The sequence below is a fragment of the Scomber japonicus genome, chromosome 2 (assembly GCF_027409825.1).
Source record: "Scomber japonicus isolate fScoJap1 chromosome 2, fScoJap1.pri, whole genome shotgun sequence".
NCBI lineage: Eukaryota > Metazoa > Chordata > Actinopteri > Scombriformes > Scombridae > Scomber > Scomber japonicus.
Genome location: NC_070579.1, coordinates 21165784 through 21188781, shown reverse-complemented (window position 1 = coordinate 21188781; position 22998 = coordinate 21165784). Strand labels below are relative to the sequence as shown.

General features: G+C 38.8%; 1 protein-coding gene across 2 annotated transcripts; it reads left to right on the top strand.

Moving 5' to 3' along the window:
* Positions 1-7110: 7110 nt before the first annotated feature.
* On the top strand, positions 7111-22851 carry wdr19 (WD repeat domain 19). Of its 2 annotated transcripts, none has more exons than XM_053336983.1 (36): positions 7111-7201; positions 8414-8505; positions 8604-8669; positions 8780-8905; positions 9014-9129; positions 9231-9346; positions 9706-9786; positions 10056-10168; positions 10278-10451; positions 10549-10619; positions 10706-10878; positions 11424-11544; positions 11646-11752; positions 11882-11998; positions 12345-12500; positions 13403-13550; positions 13711-13924; positions 15007-15166; positions 15306-15416; positions 15646-15755; positions 16197-16254; positions 16407-16553; positions 16721-16803; positions 16893-16976; positions 17061-17207; positions 18123-18247; positions 18405-18514; positions 18662-18730; positions 18807-18884; positions 20041-20137; positions 20251-20375; positions 20540-20621; positions 20731-20881; positions 21091-21214; positions 21326-21402; positions 22488-22851. In XM_053336983.1, the coding sequence occupies exons 1-36, from the start codon at positions 7196-7198 to the stop codon at positions 22600-22602; spliced, it is 4050 nt and encodes a 1349-aa protein (XP_053192958.1). In that variant the 5' UTR covers positions 7111-7195; the 3' UTR covers positions 22603-22851. The 2 variants fall into 2 exon arrangements, with proteins under 2 accessions (XP_053192958.1, XP_053192951.1); XM_053336976.1 differs by having other exon boundaries at positions 9011-9129.
* Positions 22852-22998: the final 147 nt, after the last annotated feature.

Genomic DNA, 22998 nt, shown 5'->3' with positions numbered 1-22998 from the left:
TTTATTCTTTTCAGTCAAAAGCATATCATCGTGTTTTATCTGATTTCTCTTTGTGTATGTCTTCCACGTTGCATCAGCCCACATCTGAAGGATACAGTGTACTGTGATATGGAATTTATTGTTCATCTCGGGTTCAGTTTTAGCTTTTTTTAAAGCTACAATAGCATATTATCCTACTTTTTCTTTTTTTAGAATTTTTCACATAATTGAAGTCCATGAAGCATTTTTTAATGGGTAGCCTGAGTAGTTATAATAATGATAATAATAATAATAATAATAATGATAATGATAATAATAATAATAATAATAATAATAATAATAATAATAATAATAATAATAACAACAACACTGTGGCCCTTCATTGTTGGGGATGACATTTTGTTTTCACTTTCCCTCAGAGCACCAGATCAGCTATTTACAGGTTTGTTTTGTGTGTGTGTGTGTGTGTGTGTGTGTGTGTGTGTGTGTGTGTGTGTGTGTTGGGTGCTCAGAAATTGCAGGAGTATATTTTTATCTCAAATGAGAATCTTCCCCCTTCCCCTCTCCACATCTTCAATTCCCCGCTGCTTTCACTTCATCCCGATTTTCCCATTTCATCACCGCATCCACACACACATAGAAGCGCACACAGACACACAAAAAAAATACTCCACCACATTTTAGAGAACAATTGGGTACCCAGACAAAATGAACAACAGACCATATAATGAGACCATGAATTTAATAACGATTCAGCTGGTGCCGACGATTTGTTTGATGTCGAGTTCAAAGCATTATTAGATTTGATGCTGCTGCAGACAAAGTATCAGACAGACATGAGGGGAAAATGAATCCAGTAAAAAATACCCAAAAAAACCTCATGTGTCCATATTTCCGGCTTGTTGAAGTACACTTGCCAAGAAACCTTGAGAATACGAAGACGCTGACTGCAGGTTCAACACTGACACATGCCACAACCATTTTATGTTATACACTTAATTGTGTTTATACCCTGGTTGCTTGGATCGGCTCTTCTGCTCTGGTGTGTGTGTGTGTGTGTGTGTGTGTGTGTGTGTGTGTGTGTGTGTGTGTGTGTGTGTGTGTGTGTGTGTGTGTGTGTGTGTGCGCACAGACAGCAAACTCTTGACAGTGAGAGGCAAAGCAGGCATCCTGTCTGAACTGACAGATCTAGAGCTAATGTAGCCCCAAGGATGCACTTCACAAACACACGTGGACATACATCATACACACACATGCACAAACACACATACACACACACTTAACCACACAGCTGAAAACCAAGTGCCCCAGGAGCCGGCGGAGATTGAAAAGCCTCCCAAATTTGCCGGCATGACATCTAAAAATCAGTTTATTCAAGCCTAATGCATTGCTGCATTATTCTATTTTCTTCCCCTTCACACATTCATGCTGTTTATTTGGGGTATTTTGAATAATTCTCTTTAGATCAGAGAAAAAAGAAGCACTTCACCTCCAGTGTGTCGACATATTTGGAGAGTTTGATTTAGGTCAGAGGTTAAAATGAAAAGATAAAGACATTCCAAATGACACTATACATTAGTGTATATTCTGTTCATAAATAAATATCAAATCTTTATGTAGTCTAATTGCATTATGCTGTATATTACACAATGCTCACTCAATATACTATGTGTTATTGTATGCTTTCCTTTTGTACCATGAATTAAGATGAAGAAGAGGTGTAATAAAAGTGACCGTTGGTGAGAAATGGTGCAGCTGCTCATCACCTCTTTTTTCTACCAGAATGTTACACTTCTTCTTTTACAGTATAAATTATGTATGTACTATATATGCTGCTGTAATATGCTGTTATTGGTATTTTATACATTAAAGTCAAGATGTGATTTAAAACATTTTGTTTGTTTTTTCTTATGTAAAATACATGCACAACAGTTTAACAATAACAGCTAGATCATGTTTATGTTACAGATGGTTTTGTGGACAGGTTCCATTCATCACAAAAGCATATAACTATAAAGATAAAGAAGCTTTATTGTCATTGCACACACGATACATGCTGTCACAGTGTAAAAGTGTGTGTTTATAAGTGCAGCTCTGGTAGCGGCCTTTGTGGGTCAGAGGTTTCTGTGGGGTTTATGCAAGTTTTGCTGCTGAATTAATATTCTGAACCGTTTTGAGCCTGAAGGTTAATATGAACACTCATTATTCTTAAGTGAGGATGTTCCAACTTTAAAAGCTGCAGCCTGAGCCAGAAACACAGGAGTGTGTTGAAGCTTTCAGAGAATAGAGAGAAGTGTATGAGGAAGAGGAATGCTCACATTTTACAGATACTTTACCCCGGGACTGCAGCCAGTACCCAGCTGATTCACTCTTATTTATTGCAGGAGAAGCTGTAAATCATACCGGCTCTGACAAAGCGCCTCCTGTGGCACTGGGAAATGACGCCAGTGACCTTGTCTCACTGCCTTAACAGTGCCTGAGTCCATCAGGTCTGACAGGAACAAGAGGGAGACGGAAAGTGCTGGACTGTCTGACTCCACATGTTCATCATTCAGATGTAGAGGTATGAGGCGTCAGTGCTATACAGACATGTACACATCTGCATTAAGCCTTACATACTGTTCAGGGTCAAATTTGACTCATTTTTACATTTGAGAGTTGTAAAAACACCCTATACACATTTGTTTTAGCTGGACCTTTCCTAATGTGAGCCACAGTATAAAAAAAATGGAAATAAAATGCATCATTTTTTTATTTTTTATGCAGCTGATACACATTTCTTTATGCAAATTTACAAAATTGACCCGTGTTTATTAATACAAATTTAAAAATCACCTGTAAAAAATTATGTATTCACCATATTCTATAACACTTATTAATGACTGATGGGGAATTTATGAATGTGAATTGGTGTAGAGACTAGTTATGACTCAGAATATGAACAGTATGTGAGGGTTAACCAGGCGGCGTAATTACCACTAATAGAGTTATAACACTGCCCCTCATTCACCAGCTTTAGGCCTTTAATCACTTTGTGTAGACTTGTGTCATGTAATTTATTTCCAGTAGTTTAACTGGTAAATCCTGAGGTTTATATCTCAACTTTGCAAAAGAAAATTTGTAATTATTGGTATTCATCACAGATGCATTTCAAAAATCTTAATATTTTGTCAAACACAATTGGACCATTTTAATGTGTATATCTGGGCCAATGCTGACAAAGACAGACCCTGTAGCACCCTGAATGCCAATGGTTGGTTATGTGAGGCAGATCTTGTCATCCTACACAATTTTAGGCCCTGTCTTGTAAAAAGGCCCTATGTCCCCTAGTTGTCAAAATCTTGTTAAGATCTCCAGTATTTCCTCAGATATCTTTCTTACGTGGTGCATAATGCTTTAAAACTTTTGGATAACCAAATTATCACAAACCCCAGGCAAAATAGCTATGCTTATGCTAGATAAGAGCCTATGGCTCATTTTTGCCCCAGGGCTTTCTAGCAGGTTAAATGATGCCCTGATTTGAGCAGATTTCTGTTGAGATCTAACAGAGAATTATGCTCATGGGACTCATTTGCCTGGGATGATCTTTAACACCTGTATTCAGACACACTAAACACAGTACATTTTCATCATGTTCATATCCACTGACAAACTGGATTCTCAATATGTGGATTATTAGGGATGTTCTCTAATCACTTTATACCCACTTCCCACCCCAAGCACATAAAGCCTCAAAATAAATGGGGATTAATTTACAATTACAAAGAGTAATAAATATGAATAAAAGTTGTATATAAAAGACTCAAGTACACATAGAAAATTTTAACCCCCTGAACTCTTTTCCTAAAAGTTGATCTGGATTTTGGTTCAGCAGTTTGTCATATCATTACTAAGTGATGTGTTGCTCCATTTCACTCACTGTTAAAGTTGGCAACTGATTCCCAATTGTGGCTTTAATAAGCACTTTGCCCGCCAAGGACAAAGCACACAAAGGATTGAAAGCACAAACATGAAAGGAAACCTGATTAATGAAGTCTTTAAAGTGGTCCAAATGAACATTCCCACAACAGCTAGGCCTCTCCAACTGCTGAGAAAGATCATGTGTTACAATTTAAGGCTCCAGCCACTAAATGGACCTTGTGGTGAGATTGATACAATAAGTGTAACACAAATGTACTGCATTGCATTCAACTGCATATTTGCTCGGGGGTTTAATTTCTCACAAAACATTCATTTTTCATCTGTTTTTTTTTTTCTATCTCTGTGCTCTAATTTTACAATTTTGCTTGGAAATCATACAGCTTCCCCCTCTGGTGCATCTTGATGAGATCTGAGTCAGCAGGGTGTATTCTGCTTCGGCATGCCGGAGCACAGAGAGAAATATTTGTGTCATACAGTTGGCATTTGTACAGGAAAAATAAAGATGTCAGCTTTCCATCAATGTGTAAGAAAGTACAAAAGATCAGAGTCTTCTTCTGCCCTATTTCTTAAACAGTGAAATTACAAAAGAAAAGGAGCAATTGACTTATTTCATATGGACATGAGAATGATAAGTAAGCATTTTCAGTGTTTCCTGTCTTCCAAATAGCATCACTAAGCACTTACAGGACAACAGCATAAATAAAATAAAACAAAACAGATTATGAATTATATCAGTGTAAGGAAGCAGTAAAAAGAGAAAAGTCATAAGAATTGTACAAGACTGCTCTCTTCTGGATATGTAGTGGAAACACAATGATACATTTGCTGTACCAAAATTACAGAATTTACATAAAGTGTACAGAAAATGGTATATTCATGGTATCTTTTGTAGGGATATGACACATGAGTTATAATCATGCTGCCTGTACATTCTGAAAACTGTTTACTATTGACAGATCACACACCAAGTTCACCACACTGTGAGTCAATCACTGCAGTTCATATAACATCTTAGTTTTAGCTGTAAGTAGTTGTGTCTGGATTCAATGTTGTTTCCTCTGCATGGTCCTGGGACCTCCAATGGAAGATGAATGATGATGGAGTGAATCAATTAATAGAGAAACTGAATTTTTTTCTAGACTTAAAAGCAGGGTCATGTGGTTATGATTTGTGCAACAACAATCTTTATATTAGTAAAACAAACAAGAGCTGTCATGCTTTATTTTACAGTTCACAAGCATGTACAAATTCTGTTTAATAGGTGTGAAAATGTTAGTTTGTACTGTATATTTTGCCTTCTGTGATAAGTTTCCCACAGCTGGCAAACCATAATTTCACATGGGAAGCAACATCTGGTTATTGCACTGCTTTGTTTGTCTGGTACCACCATTAAAAGAGTCAACTGAGACCAGTGTTCATGCTTGTCAGATTTTTATTCTACAAGTAGTCTCAGCACTGCAGGATGTTAACGAGCTACACTTGGACCTACACCAGATGGGATCATATATTCAGTGAGATGACACTGCACATGAAGGTACTTTGGCAATAGAAAATATCACATCCACTATTCACTAAGTTCGACTCCATAAAACATCTAATAAATGTCTGTATTGTTATTAACAGCGTGTGCTCCCAGTTTACTGCAGTTGTTTACTATACAGAATCCCATCAGGATCACTAGGACAGATGTAGAGCTCAAATCTGTGTGCATAGAGTATCTCCTCAACAAACACAGCTGGCTACACACTCAGAGATTATGTACACAATATAATACCTCAAGGCTCCCTTTACATGCTGCTCCTGAATAGATTTTCTGCAGAGGGATGGAAACACAGAGAGACGTTTAAACATCCTCTGTTGTTTCTGCTGCACAATCTGTTCAGTTTTATCCATTTATGCTACATGTCAGGATTCAGTCTTTGTACGGTAGATGTCAAATCCAAATCATGTTGACTGTGATGAAGTACCTTGTTCAGGAGTATAAGAACAAAAAATGTAACAATAAGCCTTTTTCACAGCAGACACTTTGACATGTAGGAAAAGCACAGGTGTTAATGATGACTCTGTTCTCCAGACTCAGAAAATTAAAGTTACATAGAATCCAGCATCCATCATTGCTGACAATGTACACAAGACCATCCTGCAATAGAAACATATTGTGGAGCTATTCTACCATTAGTCGAGTAAAGTCTTTATTGTCCTATGTGGAATTTGGTTTACAGCATTGCAAAAAAACAGATGTATCAACACAGACTCATCCACAGATATAAATGAATGAATAAATAAATAAATAATGAGGTAATCCTAAAACAAGCAAAACAATAAGTTTTAAGTTATTGTTTTGAAATTAGTAAGTCAGGTACTGTATTTGTCTACAGTGTTGGTAACTACAGAGGGTGTAGATTAATTTAAGTGTATTTTTTTCACATACTATAAATGAATGTTTGAATTGAATGTTACCTATCTTCCTAAATGGATCATTTAAAGGATAGAGTCACAATTTTTCAAGTTTGTCTTAAAACAACAGTCATGTGTCCAAATGAACACTGAACGAAGTAATCATTCATCCTGTTCATACTGGCTATTAAAAGATCTTCCTCAACTATGATTTTAATGTAAGTGAATAGGCCAAAATCCAAAGTGTGTCCAGATAGTCATTTAGTACAAAATGCATTTAAAAGTTTAGCCAGAGCTTATGTGAGGCTTCAGCAGTCTGAGTTAGTCATATCAAGTGGATATCTGCCACATGTATAGTCTTTTTAGCAAGTCTACCAAGAAAACCCTAACTGCAGTAAGTTCAGCAAAAGGTCACTTACTTAAAATATTCATGTGTACAATACAATACAATACAATACATCATTTATCAATAACATTTTCTAAATATTAACTGTTTTGTTCATTCCCAGTGGCTGAGCTGCAATGTCCTGAGTCCTGAGTTGACTCATTGTTATTGGACAAGAAGTGTTAAATGCAGTGTGGGTGGACTGGAAGTTTTTGAAAACAAACTGAACCACTTTTTTTGCTATATTTTCTGGCATCCTGCTTTCTTCCATCTGCAATAGGTAGCTTAAGATTAGTCTTAACTCAGACCTGTTCACCGTTTTAAAAGAGCCCGCTATATACACCCGGACTCTGCTTTGGATCCACCTACCTGATTGGCTGATGACTGTTGCTATGACATTTTCTTTAGACGCTTGAGAGTGAAGCATTGTGGGATACGCACAGCAGTGATGTCGGAGCTGTTTTAAGCAGAAAAAGGACCGATTGAAAGTTTAAATGGTTGAATGTCATCAAGATGAAGGTCGGTACCAGCAAAATAATCGAAAAATGTTTCTGTTTTATTTATTTATTACGATGTTGACTTTGAAAACAGGGAGTAACGTTAGCTGCTGTATGTAGCCTCCTGCTAACGGTAGCGTTAATTACAGTAAGGTTGACTTTTTACTAAAAACACGAATATTGTGTTAAAGAAGTCAACTAACGAACGAATACACACAGTCGTATAATCCTAACACAGTGTGTCAAAGTTGTATCCTCTGTTAGATAATGCTATTGGGCCAGCTCATCCCTGTAACATTTTAAACAGCGTACATATCTCTCTCTCTATATTGTCAAATCTGAGACAATTTAACTCAGGGGTTCTCAAACATTTTCACCATGGACCCTTAAACTGACACAGATTAGACCACAGACCCCCATTTGATAAGTTTAGTTTGTGTCACAGCCTGGGTCCCCCATCTGATGAGATTGTTGTCTTTAAATGTTTAATTACTGAAAGAAAGCATGACCAAAATAGTCACACATTATGTTATTGTGTTACTTATGGATGGACTTATAGTGAGAGTAAATTATGCTGGGGACCCTCTGGAACACCCTCAGGGACCCCTGATGGTCCCAGGACCTCACTCTGAGAACCACTGGTTTAACTAATTTCAGCTGCCTAAATGACCTACTGTTTACACTCAGTGAATAAATGTTTGTCAAGCTGTATTTTGCCTTCATCTTGTTACTGTACACCTGTTGCTCATAAATACTGTTTCATAAGAGATGCTGCTACCACTGTCAGCGAATGTTGTAACTGCTTGACCATGTGAGGGTTATGGCTAAGATAACATTTTTTCTGTTTGCTTTATTTGATTTGAGAACTTGCCAAGTGTTATCTTAAACAAAGTATGTTATTATAACCCCAATAAAACTGCCCAAAGTTGAGTTATCAGGTGTAAAGCAGCATTGTCAACAAATACTTATATCTTATTTTACTATGATTTTAAGTTTTATGTCCATCAAAAATGCTGAAATATAGGGTGTTCAAAATGTATGTATGACTAAGAGGTTTGGGCACCAGATTGTTGTTTTAAGATAGACTTGAATAACAGTGAACCTGTCTTTTGATTAATCTCACTGGGTAGGTGAAAATGTATGCTACATCATTTGGTGAAAAATATGAATGCAGCTTGAATGCCTTTTTATCAATAAAACCATGTTAATCGGCAGTGACCGTTTGTGTTCACAGAGCGTTTTCATCCTTGCTGACAAAGCTTGGGCAGGTGGTAACCTACTGTATAAGTGGCAGAAAAACACTGGTAATTATATCGCTGTTGCCGGGTGAGTAAAATGCTGTGGTAGGAAATGTAGCTAAGAAAACTTTATACAAGATTTACATCAGCACAGTATCTAAAACTAAAATGTTTCTGATCATACAGACAAGACAACACTGTGAAAATATTTGATCGACATGGACACAAGTGGACTGAGCTCAACCTCCCAGGGTAAGTGTGAAAACTGTTGGGTTTTTTTTTCTCCATTTTTTTCTAATTAAAAAAAGATGTTATGAGGAACTGTTAGTTACTGTTACTTTACTTTCTGCTGCTCCTCCTAGACGCTGTGTGGGAATGGACTGGGATAAAGATGGGGACATTTTGGCGGTGATAGCTGCAAAATCTAGCTCCATCTTCCTCTGGGATGCCAGCGTGAATAAAACATCCCAGATAGACAGCGGAATGAGGTACAAGAAGCATCAGGCACATTTTTTTTAGACTGTAGTAACAGTCGGATGATGAGTAAACACTTTGTACACTCTTGATTTGTTTGCTGCTGTTGTTTGTTTCAGCAGAGATCAGATGTCCTTCATCCTGTGGTCAAAGACCAGCCCTCTGTTGGCAGTTGGGACAGCCAAAGGAAACCTATTGATCTACAATCAGCAGACCTCACGCAAGATTCCTGTACTGGGTAATACGGACACAACTGCACAGATACTTCTCGTTTTGTACACCTACATTCTTCATTTTGCTGTACTGTTTATCTCTCCCTCCCCTTCCCACACATGCTAGGTAAACACACCAAGAAGATCACCTGTGGGTGCTGGAGTAGTCAGAATCTGCTGGCTCTCGGAAGTGACGACAACACTCTGAGCGTCAGCAATCACGAGGGAGACACCATCAGACAGGTAGCCACACGTTACAGACATAAACACAATGATGTCAGTGTCTCATTTGCCATGAAACTATATTGTTTTCACATCAGATTGTAGCTATATTGTATAATTGTTGCTATGGACTTGAAAAAGGTGCATCAGCCACACTGAGTTTCACTCAGGTCACATTACAAAAAATTGTTTGTAAATACAGCTGGTAATCCTACAGTGGCCTTCAGTACAAGGTAAACAAATACAAGCTGAGAAGTTTTTCAGGAATGTATGAACAGCAAACAAGTGTCATCTCAGCACAATGTCAGTAATTAAAGGAGATGGGATAAGAAAAAAGGGATTAAAATGGATCCATTTTATCTTTTTTTACCTTTTGCTAGACAACGCTACGTGGTGAGCCTGCTGAAATTTGCTTTTCGGTGATGAAGACAGATGAAAGATCCTCGCAAGGAGAGGGCACTGTAAGTTTGTGTGTTTTCTGACACACTAAATTACTAAGTGTCTATACTGTCATTCTGTATTTATGCTAAAAACAAATGAGCAGTGACAGCAGTGTCTTTAGTTGAAGTTTCTCCTGTTTAAATTTGTAAATCTGGGTCTCAACATTTACCACAGGCTACCTGCTTTGATTGTGAAAATATATTAAATCAGTACATTACTTGAATTAAACATTTGAAGTCCTTGTGGGTAAAAGTAATGCAGTATTATGTTATGATATGTTTGCATTTAGGTGAGTGTGTCTGTGGAAAAGAAAATTCTGATGCTATTCAGCGTCAACGACCCTGAGAACCGGATAGAATTGACCTTTCAGCGTCACTATGGGAACATTGTGTCATACCGCTGGTACTGCACATGCTTACTCACACACCGCAACACCATAAAACAGACACTGAATCATGGTAGTGTGACATCGATATGAAAATGAGTTCTCCCTTCTTCCTGTCACCTCCAGGTACGGGGATGGATATATACTGATTGGTTTCTCCTTGGGGTACTTTGTGGTTATTTCCACCCATATCAGGGAGATAGGGCATGAGCTCTACCAGGCTCAGAACCATAAAGACAGCCTCAACAGTGTGGCCATCTCACCAGTGTTAAACATGGCTGCCTCCTGTGGGGACAACAGGTAGATATCACCTTTTAAAAGAGACACCACTGCCACTCTGTTCTGTTATATTTGGTAACGTGAAAAAAAAACTTGCCTTATGTGTTTCTTGTTGCAGCATAAAGATCCAGGATCTGTCTAACCTTAAAACTATGAGCAGTATAGTTCGGCTAGATGATGAGACTAAAGGTGAGAAATTTCCAGGCACACTGTGAAAGACCTGTCTTGAATAGACCACTAACTCCACCCCTATCTGCCTCCCACTCCTCCTGCAGGTCTGGACCAGCTGAACTGGACAGATGATGGACAGTTGTTGGCGGTTTCCACACAGAAAGGGATACTCCATGTCTTCTTGACCAAGCTGCCAATCCTGGGTGACAGCTTTGGTACCCGGCTAGCTTACCTCACCTCCCTGCTGGAGGTCACTGTGTCCAACCAGGTGGATGGGGTGAGAGCACACACACACATACATACATACACACACAGACACACAGACACACACAGACACACAGACACACACACACACACACACACACACAATTTATTTTAGAGAAGGAACAAATTAATCCAGCAGTACAACAATAAATAACTCAGTGTACATACCTCCACCTGCATTATAATTAATATAATTAATAATCAATATTTTAAGAAATAGAAAATGTTCTACTTTAGAGATACACAGATATGTGTGTCAACACCACAATCCACAGCTACATTTTGCACCAAATTTTAATGACATTTTTGTAGCTATTGTCCTGCCAACTAACAGACAACAAACGAACAAAACTGAATACATAATCTCCTCATTAGAGATAATAGATAGTAAAACAACCAAAGTTTAAGGAGATCATGTACAAGCTATGACACAAAAATAAATAATAATAATGTCTAAAGTATTGATGAGACATAAGTGAGCTCAGGTTAGCTAGTTGGGGTTAAACTCTCACAAGATTCAGTGTCCTTCATTGCTCTCTGCTGCTGTGTGTTTTTCAGGAGAAACCTGTGGCCATACAAGTGGACGTCGAGCCCACTTTCATCGCAGTGGGACCGTACCATGTGGCTGTTGGAATGAATAACAGAGCCTGGTTCTACGCATTGTTAGACCAAAAACCTGGTGCGTGATGGGATAATTATTATTAGGTTGTGTGTGTGTGTGTGTGTGTGTGTGTGTGTGTGTGTGTGTGTTTTACTTAACTGTTTTTGTGTGTTGTTCAGGTTTTAACAAACTGAAGGACATCGAGTATTTGGGGACGATAGCCAGCATGTGCCTTAACTCTGACTACGCAGCAGCGCTGTTTGAGGGAAAAGTGCAGCTACACATGGTAAGTCATCTGTATGTGTAGGTGTCAGCACTTTGCTCTTTTTTCACTGACCAGTTTGTAATAAATGAAAAGACTTCACCCTTTACTGTTTTTGTGGAGCATGAGTCTCTGTGTGTTTGTCTGTTGTAGATTGAAGGCCAAGACCAGGAGGAGAAGAAGCAGATGAAGTTGTTTCCAGATGATGACAGAAAAGGACGGATCCTGTGCCATGCGCTCACCGCTGACTTCCTCTACTATGGCACTGATGTAAGGCTCAGTCTGGGATGTAAATTGTCATTATCATCAAAGATCAAGGAAGGGCTAATCTTGAAATATGAGGCTTATAATATCTTTTTTTCTTCCTGTCATCACCAACTTTTATTGACATTTATAGAAAAAAAAACAACCTCTGAAATTTGTGAAAGTGAGTGTTTATGAAATGTTTCAGTTTTGTGGATTGAAGAAGTGTGTCCTACTGTTCCACCTCCTCTAAATCCTCTCATCTGACAATGTCTTTCCCTCCCATCTCTTATTAATTCTGCCTCTTTTTGTTTTTCTTATGTGGCCGTGAAATTTTCTCTTTCGCTAATGAATGTCTCTGTCTCTCTCTCAGTTAGGTAACGTGGTGTGTGTCTTGGTGGAGGACTGGGAGACTGTGAGCAGCTACAGCCACTCGGTGGGTGTGAGGAAGGTTTTCCCTGACCTGAACGGCACACGGCTGGTCTTCATTGACGACAAGAATGGCGGCTTCCTGCTCTCTCCTGCAAATGTGAGTATCAAATGATTATTTGGCACATCTGAAAATACAATACAATGGTAAGGTTTACAGTAATTTGCACTTTGATAAAAGCCAGTAATTAAGCACCCAGTGATAAAATAAAATGCTAAGACAAGATGCAATAAATAAGCAAACAATCAATAAGTAATGGAGTTAGGAATAAGTCTTGGGATTGTTTTTTCTTTGGTTATTTGTAAAACAGGAAATATGATTGTTTTATATGATAATTGGAAAATTACAAATAAAGTGTTAAAAAAACCCAACAACAACAAAATATCAGAATCAGATTTTAATTTGGCCCAAACATGAACTGAAAAGCAATAAACAACACAGACATAACAGTGTAAGAAAGAGACAATCTGTAGTGGGGTTGTGTGATCTACTAGTAAGTGTGTGCAAAAAAGCAGAAAATGAATAGAGGTATGGTAATAATGGTAAAACTACTACTACTACAACTAATAATAATAATAATCATAACCATAACTGTATTTGTGTAGCACCTTTTTAGTTAAGAAATTCACCTAGCTTGTTGTAAATAGCTTTACAACTAAGTATATTACATGCTAAAAAAAAAAGTACATATGAGGACATAAAATAATGTAAAAACATGAATGTAACATAAGAGGGCTAACAATGAATATGTAACTAACAAATATATATTAATTTGAGCATTAAAAAACTATGTGTGTGTATTAACAGGATATATATGTACAGTTAAACAACTAGTGCAGGACAGAAAAAAGACAGTGTACACATTCACACATATCACAGTTAGATTACCTGCCATTAACTGTCTGATTCCACCAAATATTGAATGCATTTGAGACTATTTTGTGTGTGTGTATGTGTGTGTGTGTGTGTGTGTGTGTGTGTGTGTGTGTGTGTCCATCTAGGCGACAAACTCCTGCTTTGAGCTCCCCAACTTCTCTCCCACCATCACTGGAGTGCTGTGGGACAACTGGCACGCTGACAGAGGAGTGTTTGTAGCATATGATGATGACAAGGTCTACACTTACGCCCTGCACAAAACCACCATATATGGTAAGGAGATGCACACACATATACACACACACACACAAATAGTGATAACTGACCCAGACACTTTAACCTTTACAAAGATCTGACATACAGTGTGCAGAAAGAAATAACAAGAGCGTTCTTTTAAACTGTATTTTCCTTCTCTCTCTTTCTGTCTGCCTAGGCCCACGAGTGGTGTTAGTGGGGAGCACTGCACTCCTCTATTCCCAGAAGCCTTTGCTGCTGCACAACGGGGAGCTGACGTGTCAGACGGCGAGCGGCAAGACCAGCAACGTGGCCATGAGCACACACTCCTTCCTCAAGAACTCCACTAGCACAGTAGAGGAACCACTGCCGGAGCTCAGCGAGCAGCTCGCCCAGGCACTCATGCTCAAGAGGTGAGCCAGGCTGCAGATACTGTTACCTGATGCTGTGTGTACTTCTGGTGGGAAAGACTTGGTAGAATATGTCCAAGCTTCCTGATGTGCTTCATAGACGTCTCAGGTGGCAGTAAATGTGTTAAAGAATGTCTCTTTTTTTGTGTATAGATATTGAATAGGGACTCGTATTCTTCATTTACAGGTTTTTAAAATATTTTACTCTCACTTTTTATAAACACAGTATCTCATGAGACAAAATGAAATGAAAAAAAGACAAAGCACAGCACCAGTACAGGCTTTCCGTGATATTGTTGACAGTTAATTTAATTTAGTGTATAATGATTGTTGGGCAGAAACCTCATATCTCCATATTTTGACATTTTATTTTTTTCATAAATCAATGCTATTTCACCAATGAAAAGTATTAAAAAAGAGCCTGTGACTAAATCTCAGTATTGCATTGGATCCATTTCATTTTTATTTGATTTTGGACATACAAGGTTTGTACCTGTCAGCAACCAATGTGGTTTATGTTACACGTGTTACAGGTCCTGTGTTAGTTTCTATGTGGTTTTGTATTAATTGTACTGTGGCTCAGGACAAGAATAATAATACTGAGTCAATGAATATAGCTCTGTAAACGGCTATTTATTCAGTCAGTTACAATTGTTAAATAAACCAACACAAAGTCCGGGTTGAATTTGTCCAAATCTGCTTTAAGATTAAAAAAATTATATATGCTAAAATCAGAGGAAAAAAATGATAGACCCCATTCCTATTCCTATATCCACCATTTTTGGAGACCACAGTTATTAAAGAACAGTGTGTGCAAACTGATGAGGCGTTAATGTGTTCACATCTATGAGACAAATATGCAAACAATGGTTATCAATTAGTTTTGTTTAACACGATGCAGTGGAACCAAACCGTCTAACATTTTTAGTGTTTTACTTGTTTTACGACTGAACAGAAAAGTGGGTTTCGTCTTGTCCCACGCTCCATTCCCGTCACATTACTCCTTTTGAAAAAACATTTCAGTTAATGGAAGACATTTATCAAAAGGAGAAATAATGTATGTTTTTGTGTGTTTTCCTGCCCAGGTTCCATGAAGCTTGTGATCTGTGTAAGTCAGCAGGCACTGACACAGACTGGGCCGAGTTAGGCAAAGCCTGTCTTGTCCACATGGAGGTCGAGCTGGCCATCCAAGTCTACCGCATGAGTGGCAATGTGGGCATGGTCCTGTCACTGCAGGGCATCCAGGTACAACTCACACAAAGTTTTTTTTTTATATCAGACACTCCTCATAACAAACACAACTTGGGAACAACAGTCTTCCTCTCTGTGTATCTCTCTCTCATTCTCTCTCTCTCTCTGTCTGTCTTTTCGTCTCTCTTTCCAGGGTATAGAGGACATGAATTTACTGGCAGGCCATTTGGCCATGTTTCTGGGTGAATACAACCTGGCTCAGGACCACTATCTGTCTTCAAGCTGCCCCATCGCTGCCCTGGAGGTAAAAAACAAAACAAAAAACAGAGTAAAAAGTGTATGAGACTTACTTGGATATTAGATGGAAATAGTTATGTAATTCCTTACTTATTAGATTATCATTAAGTTGGATTTTGAACTTCAAGCTCAAATTCAAACCTGTGTGTGTGTGTGTGTGTGTGTGTGTGTGTGTGTGTGTGTGTGTGTGTGTGTGTGTGTGTGTGTGTGTGTGTGTGTGTGTGTGTGTGTGTTAGATGAGAAGAGACCTGTTGCATTGGGACAGCGCTCTTATGTTAGCCAAGAGGTTAGCAGAGGACCAGATTCCCTTTATATCCAAAGAATATGCTGTCCATTTGGAGTTTATGTAAGTACACACACACACACATACACACACACAGATACACATCAGACCATGGTCACTTTTGGGGACATTGATTTCCTGGGGACTTTGCTTAACCCTAACTCTAACCACTACTTGCACAAACCTAACCTTAACCACCCAAGCCGTACCAAGTGAACTGGACCTAAGTCTGTAGCCGATGACAGCCTAAACATACACATAAAATACATACACACACACACACACACACACACACACACACACACACACACATCAAGCACTTCATTAGGAACACCTGTGTGGTCTAATGTAATCAAATACAACTCTGCAGCTCTGCCATATATTCTACTTTTACTAAACATGCATTTTCAGTTTTTGTAGAGAAAGGTGGTCAGTGAGTGGACAGCATACTATTCAGTGGGCCTGATCCATGTACACTGTATCTAAATGTATCTCTCTTTGCAGTGGAGACTATGTGAATGCTCTGGCACACTATGAGAAAGGCATGACCCACGATAATAAAGTAAGAGCTTTGTTTCCACTATGCTTATCACACCACATTGTTTTATTTTCCTAAAGTAATAGTAATGAAATCCAGCTATTGTAATTGTGCTTATTTCAAAGTTTCGTCTGTGTATTGTCCTCACTTTCCTCTGTCTCTTTGTTGCTGTGCAGTTCCAGGAGCACAATGAGACGTGCCAGGCAGGTGTAGCCAGGATGTCCATTCGGATGGGCGACATTAGGAGAGGAGCCGCCCAAGCTACTCAGCACCCAAGCAGAGTTCTTAAGAAGGAATGTGGAGCCATACTGGAGAGCATGAAGGTAGGACACAGCCTTATTTTATGATAGATTAGAGGGAGATTATAGAAAATAAGGTCTTTGTGTGTGTTTCATATGTAGCATCAACTAAATCTTTGGGTGTTTGAGTTAAAGCCTGTTTTATGCATTTTTATTCATATCATCTTCTGTGTTTCTTTTCTTTCTTACAGCAATATTCTGAAGCTGCTCAGCTCTATGAAAAAGGACAGTACTTTGACAAGGCTGCATTGGTCTACATTCGGTGCAAGAACTGGTGAGACAAGCATCAACACACCTCAACATTCACATCTGCACGTGTGTCTCCTTTCCTGATGTAATTCTATTTTGTGATTTAATGCACAGGTCAAAGGTGGGAGAGTTGCTCCCGCACGTCTCCTCTCCCAAGATCTACCTGCAGTACGCCAAGGCCAAGGAGGCGGACGGCAAGTAAGTTCTCTGCCTGTCTCTACTGAAGACAATCATAGCATTAATAGAGAAGCTGATCTAATGTGTGCATGTAATGTCCACCAGGTATAAGGATGCAGCACAAGCCTATGAAAGTGCTAAAGACTGGGACAACGTGATCCGTGTGCTGCTGGACCACCTAAACAACCCAGAGGACGCCGTCCGCATCGTCAGGGAGACGCAGAGCATTGACGGAGCAAAGATGGTTGCTAGGTACGACAAAATTGAGCATAGGTGTATAAACACACATACACACAACTACAAATCCCAAACCGTAACTCTCTTAGCTACATTTTCTTAACCCTTAATTTACCTAAAGCTAATCTAAGTCCTACTTCCAACTTTGACCCTGAATTGAAGCCTCAAATGAAGGTCTTTAGAAAACGTTTGGGCTGGTTTACACATTTATTTGAGTCTCTGTTTTTGTTTGGTCTCTGTCAACATATAAGGTGATTACACAGGCTAGAGCTGGTCTAATTCAATATCATTCATTATAATATGGTTCATGCATCCTATTTAACTATTCTCATTTATCACCTTATACTGGCAACAACAAGATAGCCTTTAAGTTTCTGTTTTAAAATGTTATGCAGCCATTTCCAATAGGGTTCAGTCGATCTGTAGACAACAACATAGATTAAAGGAAAATTACACATTAACAATTCAACCATTTTCTACCATTTCTTGAGTACATTACAGCATTATTGTCACTTTTAGAATTCATTACTGTAATATGTTAACTTCATCAGATTGAAGTCTACATGCTGAATTTTAGTGCAGTATAATATTGAGTCTATCATTCAGAAGTTCAGCTAAATCTTGAAGGAGGTTTTAAGCTGTCCTGAGATACTCACATAAAATTGAATCTAGAGGGCGCTACACTCTACTGTCTGTTTTTTTAATATCATTTTCTTCCTCGTTTAACATTTTCTGTAATATTTTCCTGTGATGTTTTACTGTGACATTTTACTGTTTCTACTTGGTTTTGTTTGGTTTGTCGTCTTCTGTCTTCTGTACTGAACTTATCCTTTCACTTACTGGCACTCAACTAGTAGACTAATAAGCAAATTAATTCTTAATTTGCGTTCATGTTAAAGACCTTCTTTATATGTATATGTGTGTTTGCAGGTTCTTCCTGCGGTTAAACGACTATGGCTCAGCCATCCACTTCCTGGTGCTGTCTCAGTGCAATGACGAGGCCTTCCAGCTGGCTCAGCAGCACGGGCAGATGGAAGTCTATGCAGACATCATCGGTCAGTATGTGTGAATCTTTGTGAATGGAGCATCTAAAACTTTTACAGTTTGATGCAAATATTCTGTTTTTTTTACTATTTGCTAATCAATCAAAGCAGTTTCCACCAAACCATTAAAGCCGTCTACATGTTGAATATTAATATTTTGTTGGATCAGGCTCTGAGGCGACACAGGAGGACTACCAGAGCATCGCTCTCTACTTTGAGGCAGAGAAGAAACATCTTCAGGCTGGCAGGTTCTTTCAGAAGTGTGGGCAGTACAGCAGGGTAAGAGATGTCAGCCATTAATTCATTGATTTACCTAGTCCACTCATTTTTTCACTAAAGTTTGTGTGTGTGTGCAGGTGTATGTGTGTACATAACTCATCCACTCATTCAACCAAGTTGTCTTTCGTCTCTCTTGCTGTCTCTCAGGCTCTGAAGCACTTTCTGAAGTGTCCCAACACTGATGACAACCTGGCTGTCGAGATGGCTATTGAGACGGTGAGAACTCACGAGTGTACCGGTGATTGCATTAAATGAATTGATCATTCAGTTAATGTGTGTGTGTGTGTTTCAGGTGGGCCAGGCCAAGGACAACTCTCTGACCAATCAGCTGATAGATTACCTAATGGGGGAGAGTGACGGTATGCCCAAGGTAATCTATACACCAGAGCTGCCTCTCTTACTTTTTGACGTGATGGCTGTAACTCTCCCAGCTACATGATTTTGTTGTGATATTTCTGGTGTTAAATCCTCTTTTTGATACATTTAATTATTGATGTATTAATGACTCATTCTCCCTCTCACTGTCTCTCCTTCTCCTTGTGTGGTGCTTGTGTAGTGTCTCTCTGTGAGTAGCCTTTGTGTATGTGTCTACAGACAGACACTGAAGTTGTTTGATCAGCTTTGCCCTGTTTTTTTTAAAATGTTATTGTCCTTCTATCCATTCATGTGTGGAGTTGAAAATGTGGGATTGACACAAGTACAACTTTTCAACTCAAAAGAATTATGTTTAATTGGAAACCACAAATTCAAGCATTTCTGAAAAACAGTTGGCCATCAAACCTGTGGTTTTGTATTTTGGTAGTATGTTTGTGTGTCATAGGTTAAGTATATCCTTGTGAGTATATTACCTTGAGGCCTTATGCAGAATGTGTGGAGAGCCTCTGTTGTTTGGCAGTAGGGTATGAAACTGTCTTTTTTCCTCCACCTTGTATTTTCTGCCTACAGATGTTGTGCCTTTGATCAAACACCATCCTAGAAGTGCACCCCTCCTCTCTAATGTATATTTAAGAGATAGTTGTGCAAATGAGAGGAAACATGTAGTTGATTGTGAATGTGCTGGATTTGGAAAAGTTCACCTTTGTTTTATGTGTCAGTTTACATGAAAACATGACATGCAAATCAGCACAGATAGGGAATATTCAGGAAAGGTTGTTGTGGGGATTGTATCTTTTTAATTTCCTCAGAGGTTTGTGTAATGTCTCTTTACAAACTTCTCTAAAAATAATCTAAATAAATCGTAATTGAATAATAACTGACAGATTCCTCATGTGGAAATGTGGAATTAAAATCCAATTTTACAAGTAAGTCTACTCCAGCATCACTACTTTTGATTTCCTTTAAGCCTGTTAATCTCAGATGATGAACTGCAGCTTTTAACGGCTAATTTTCTGGAAGAATACACTTCTTAGGCACCCCTGTTCTCTGATGTGTTGTAATTGTTGCCTTAAATTTGACATGAATTGATTCACACATTCATGTATGTAAATCTGGCCTTGAGTGACAGTTGACCGTTCCCCTTCTCTCAGGATGCCAAGTACCTGTTCCGTCTGTACATGGCGCTGCAGCAGTACAGAGAGGCCGCACGCACTGCCATCATCATCGCCAGAGAAGAGCAGTGTGCAGGTAGGAACTTTAACCAAGCTGTTCACCCATAACAACGCCATAATACAATATGATACAACCTCAATCGAATGTTTCCTTGATCCTGAATTTCTTTGTGTGTTTTTCTCTCACAGGTAACTACCGTAACGCCCATGATCTGCTGTTCAGCATGTACACAGAACTGCAGGCCCAAAAGATAAAGATCCCTGCTGAGATGGCCACCAACCTGATGATCCTCCACTCCTACCTACTGGTTAAGGTTGGTACATGTTGTGACACACCTGCAATGTGTTAGCTCAGGGAAAAGGGAATTACAGCTTTGAACTCATACCAACAAAAGATTACTGCAGTCAAAGCAATGACAGGAATGTTTAAATGTCAAACTATTAAGCGTTTTTATATAAACTCTACGTGTTGATGTAGATCCATGTGAAGAGAGGAGATCACCTGAAAGGGGCACGCATGCTCATTCGTGTCAGCAACAATATCAGCAAGTTTCCTGCACGTGAGTCAACGAGGAGGATTTACCTTCTTCCAAAACTCATTTAATCTGAAAAGCACATGAAAACCTCTCAAATGTGACTGGATCTGAAATATTACGTGTCTGTGTGCAGACGTCGTGCCCATCCTGACATCAGCAGTCATCGAATGTCACCGGGCCGGGCTGAAGAACTCGGCCTTCAGCTTTGCCGCCATGCTGATGAGACCAGAGTACCGAAACGATATCGACCAGAAATACAGGAAGAAGATCGAAGCGATGGTTCGGTGAGTGACGGGCATGTCCATGTCTGGTTTTAATTTTTTCTCATCTGAACATTTTCCACACTCTCTCTCCTGACCTTGCTTCTTTTTCACGCATACGATTTCTCATCTCGTCCATCACAATATCAGCCCCATCTTCCTCTCTTTCATCTCCTCCTCTGCCTCCGAATCCTTATCTTTACTTTACTAAAATATATTTATCTGCATCACAGACGCCCAGATACGGCAGAGCTGGAGGAGGAAACTACTCCGTGTCCCTTCTGTGGCTTCCAGCTGCCGCAAAACGAACTTCTGTGCATCTCCTGCAAGAACAACCTGCCCTACTGCATCGCCACGGTACTCGCACCAGATGGCAATCGCTGAATGTAGATAATACAAAATAGTTTGCCTTACATTCATATTTTCATCCTTTTGTCCCTGGTCTTTGCTTCATTTTCATTTTCTCAGGGGCGTCACATGCTGAAAGAAGACTGGTCCGTGTGTCCTCATTGTGAATTTCCTGCTCTCTACTCCCAGTTAATTCTGTAAGTGCCACACAAGCAGCTAAAAGCAAACACCTGTATGAAGTTTGAACAACCTATCCAAGAGAGAAAAGGTGATTTTTAAAAAATAAATAAAAATGTTGCTTTTTTTTTTTTAAAGATGCACCTTATGGGAATGATAGACTGAGTTTCAAAGCCTACAAAATGTCTAATATCAGTCAGCTGCAGTGCTTTCATTGGGCTGATACAACCTGCATACTTTTTTATTATTATTTAAACTATTAATACCATGACTACTAATAATACTCAGTCCTGATTGGTTGCTATTGCTGCTATAATAAATATACTGTATTTAATGCTATAAAATATAAAGGTTTAGGGTCTCAAAACAGAAAGTGTTTGTTTTTTCCCCATAAAACACTTTTGACATTGTGTAAATGATCACTTGCACACGTTTATAACAGATGTGTTGGTGAAGTAATACATATTAAAAACAGAAAGGGACACCTGCACACTGTCTTCACTTGCTTTACAACATTTCAGTCAAAGACATACCTAAAGGTTTTTGACTGAAACATTGTATATATTAAAGCATGTCATTGAGCAAGTGAAGACAGTGTGCAAGACGTCCCTTCCTCTTAAGATACTGTGTAAATAAAAAAGGAATCACTTGGTGTAAAGACACATTTGGTGATTTGTTTTTTTCTCAAATCAGACAGCCGCAGCTGTTGATTTGCTGTTGGTTAGTTTTCTATTCCGATGTAATTTAATAGTTCAACATTTTCATTTAATGGTATTTTTGCTTTTCTTAGCGTTAGATGAGAAAATGTCAATACTCATCAGGCAGAGACTTCGCCCATGCAGGAAACAACTCTAACACGTGACTCCCACAATTTATGCTTTTTGCACTTCAGCTTTTGTACAGATTGAACAAAAGAGGCTTTTTTCCCCCCGTTTAGCCAGGTTAGACGCTCCTCCTGTTTCCTGTCTTTATGCTAAGCTAATCACCTCCTGGCTCTAGCCTCATATTTAGTCTACAATCACAAGTTTCTCTGCAAGAAAAACAACGAGTTTGCTGCCTACAAATTCACTTTTCTCATTCATGGTCACTGAACTGTTTGTTGCAGGCTGCTGGAGACAGAGACCGTGTGTCCCATGTGCTCTGACACTCTGAGCATCAAACAGGTGAAGAAGATCTCTGATTGCTCCACATACCTGCAGACTGATGAGCTGGATCAATAAAGACAAACTAAAGTCACATGTATGTAAATGTTTCATGTCAGTCTAATGACAGATTTTCTATTTGTTTAAATACATAAAATATTTTACAGTTTTGATGAAATATATGCAGCTTTTAGTTTTATATAATGTGGAAATCAGAGTTACAGAATTATGATTTAAAGGACCTTTGATAGTCCAACAACCAAAAGACAATTCATTCAATTAAAATGCTTTGTAAATATAGCTGAAATTGTATATTTGGGCATCTAATAAAACCCTTCTGTCACTTGTTTCTTGTCTCTTTTTACAATATTGGATTATCAGCAGAAAACAGGTCAATGTGCTCATTTATCCTTTACTCATTTCATTTTGTGTCATGTTGGAATATGATCTATACTATTTATAATTTAAATAATG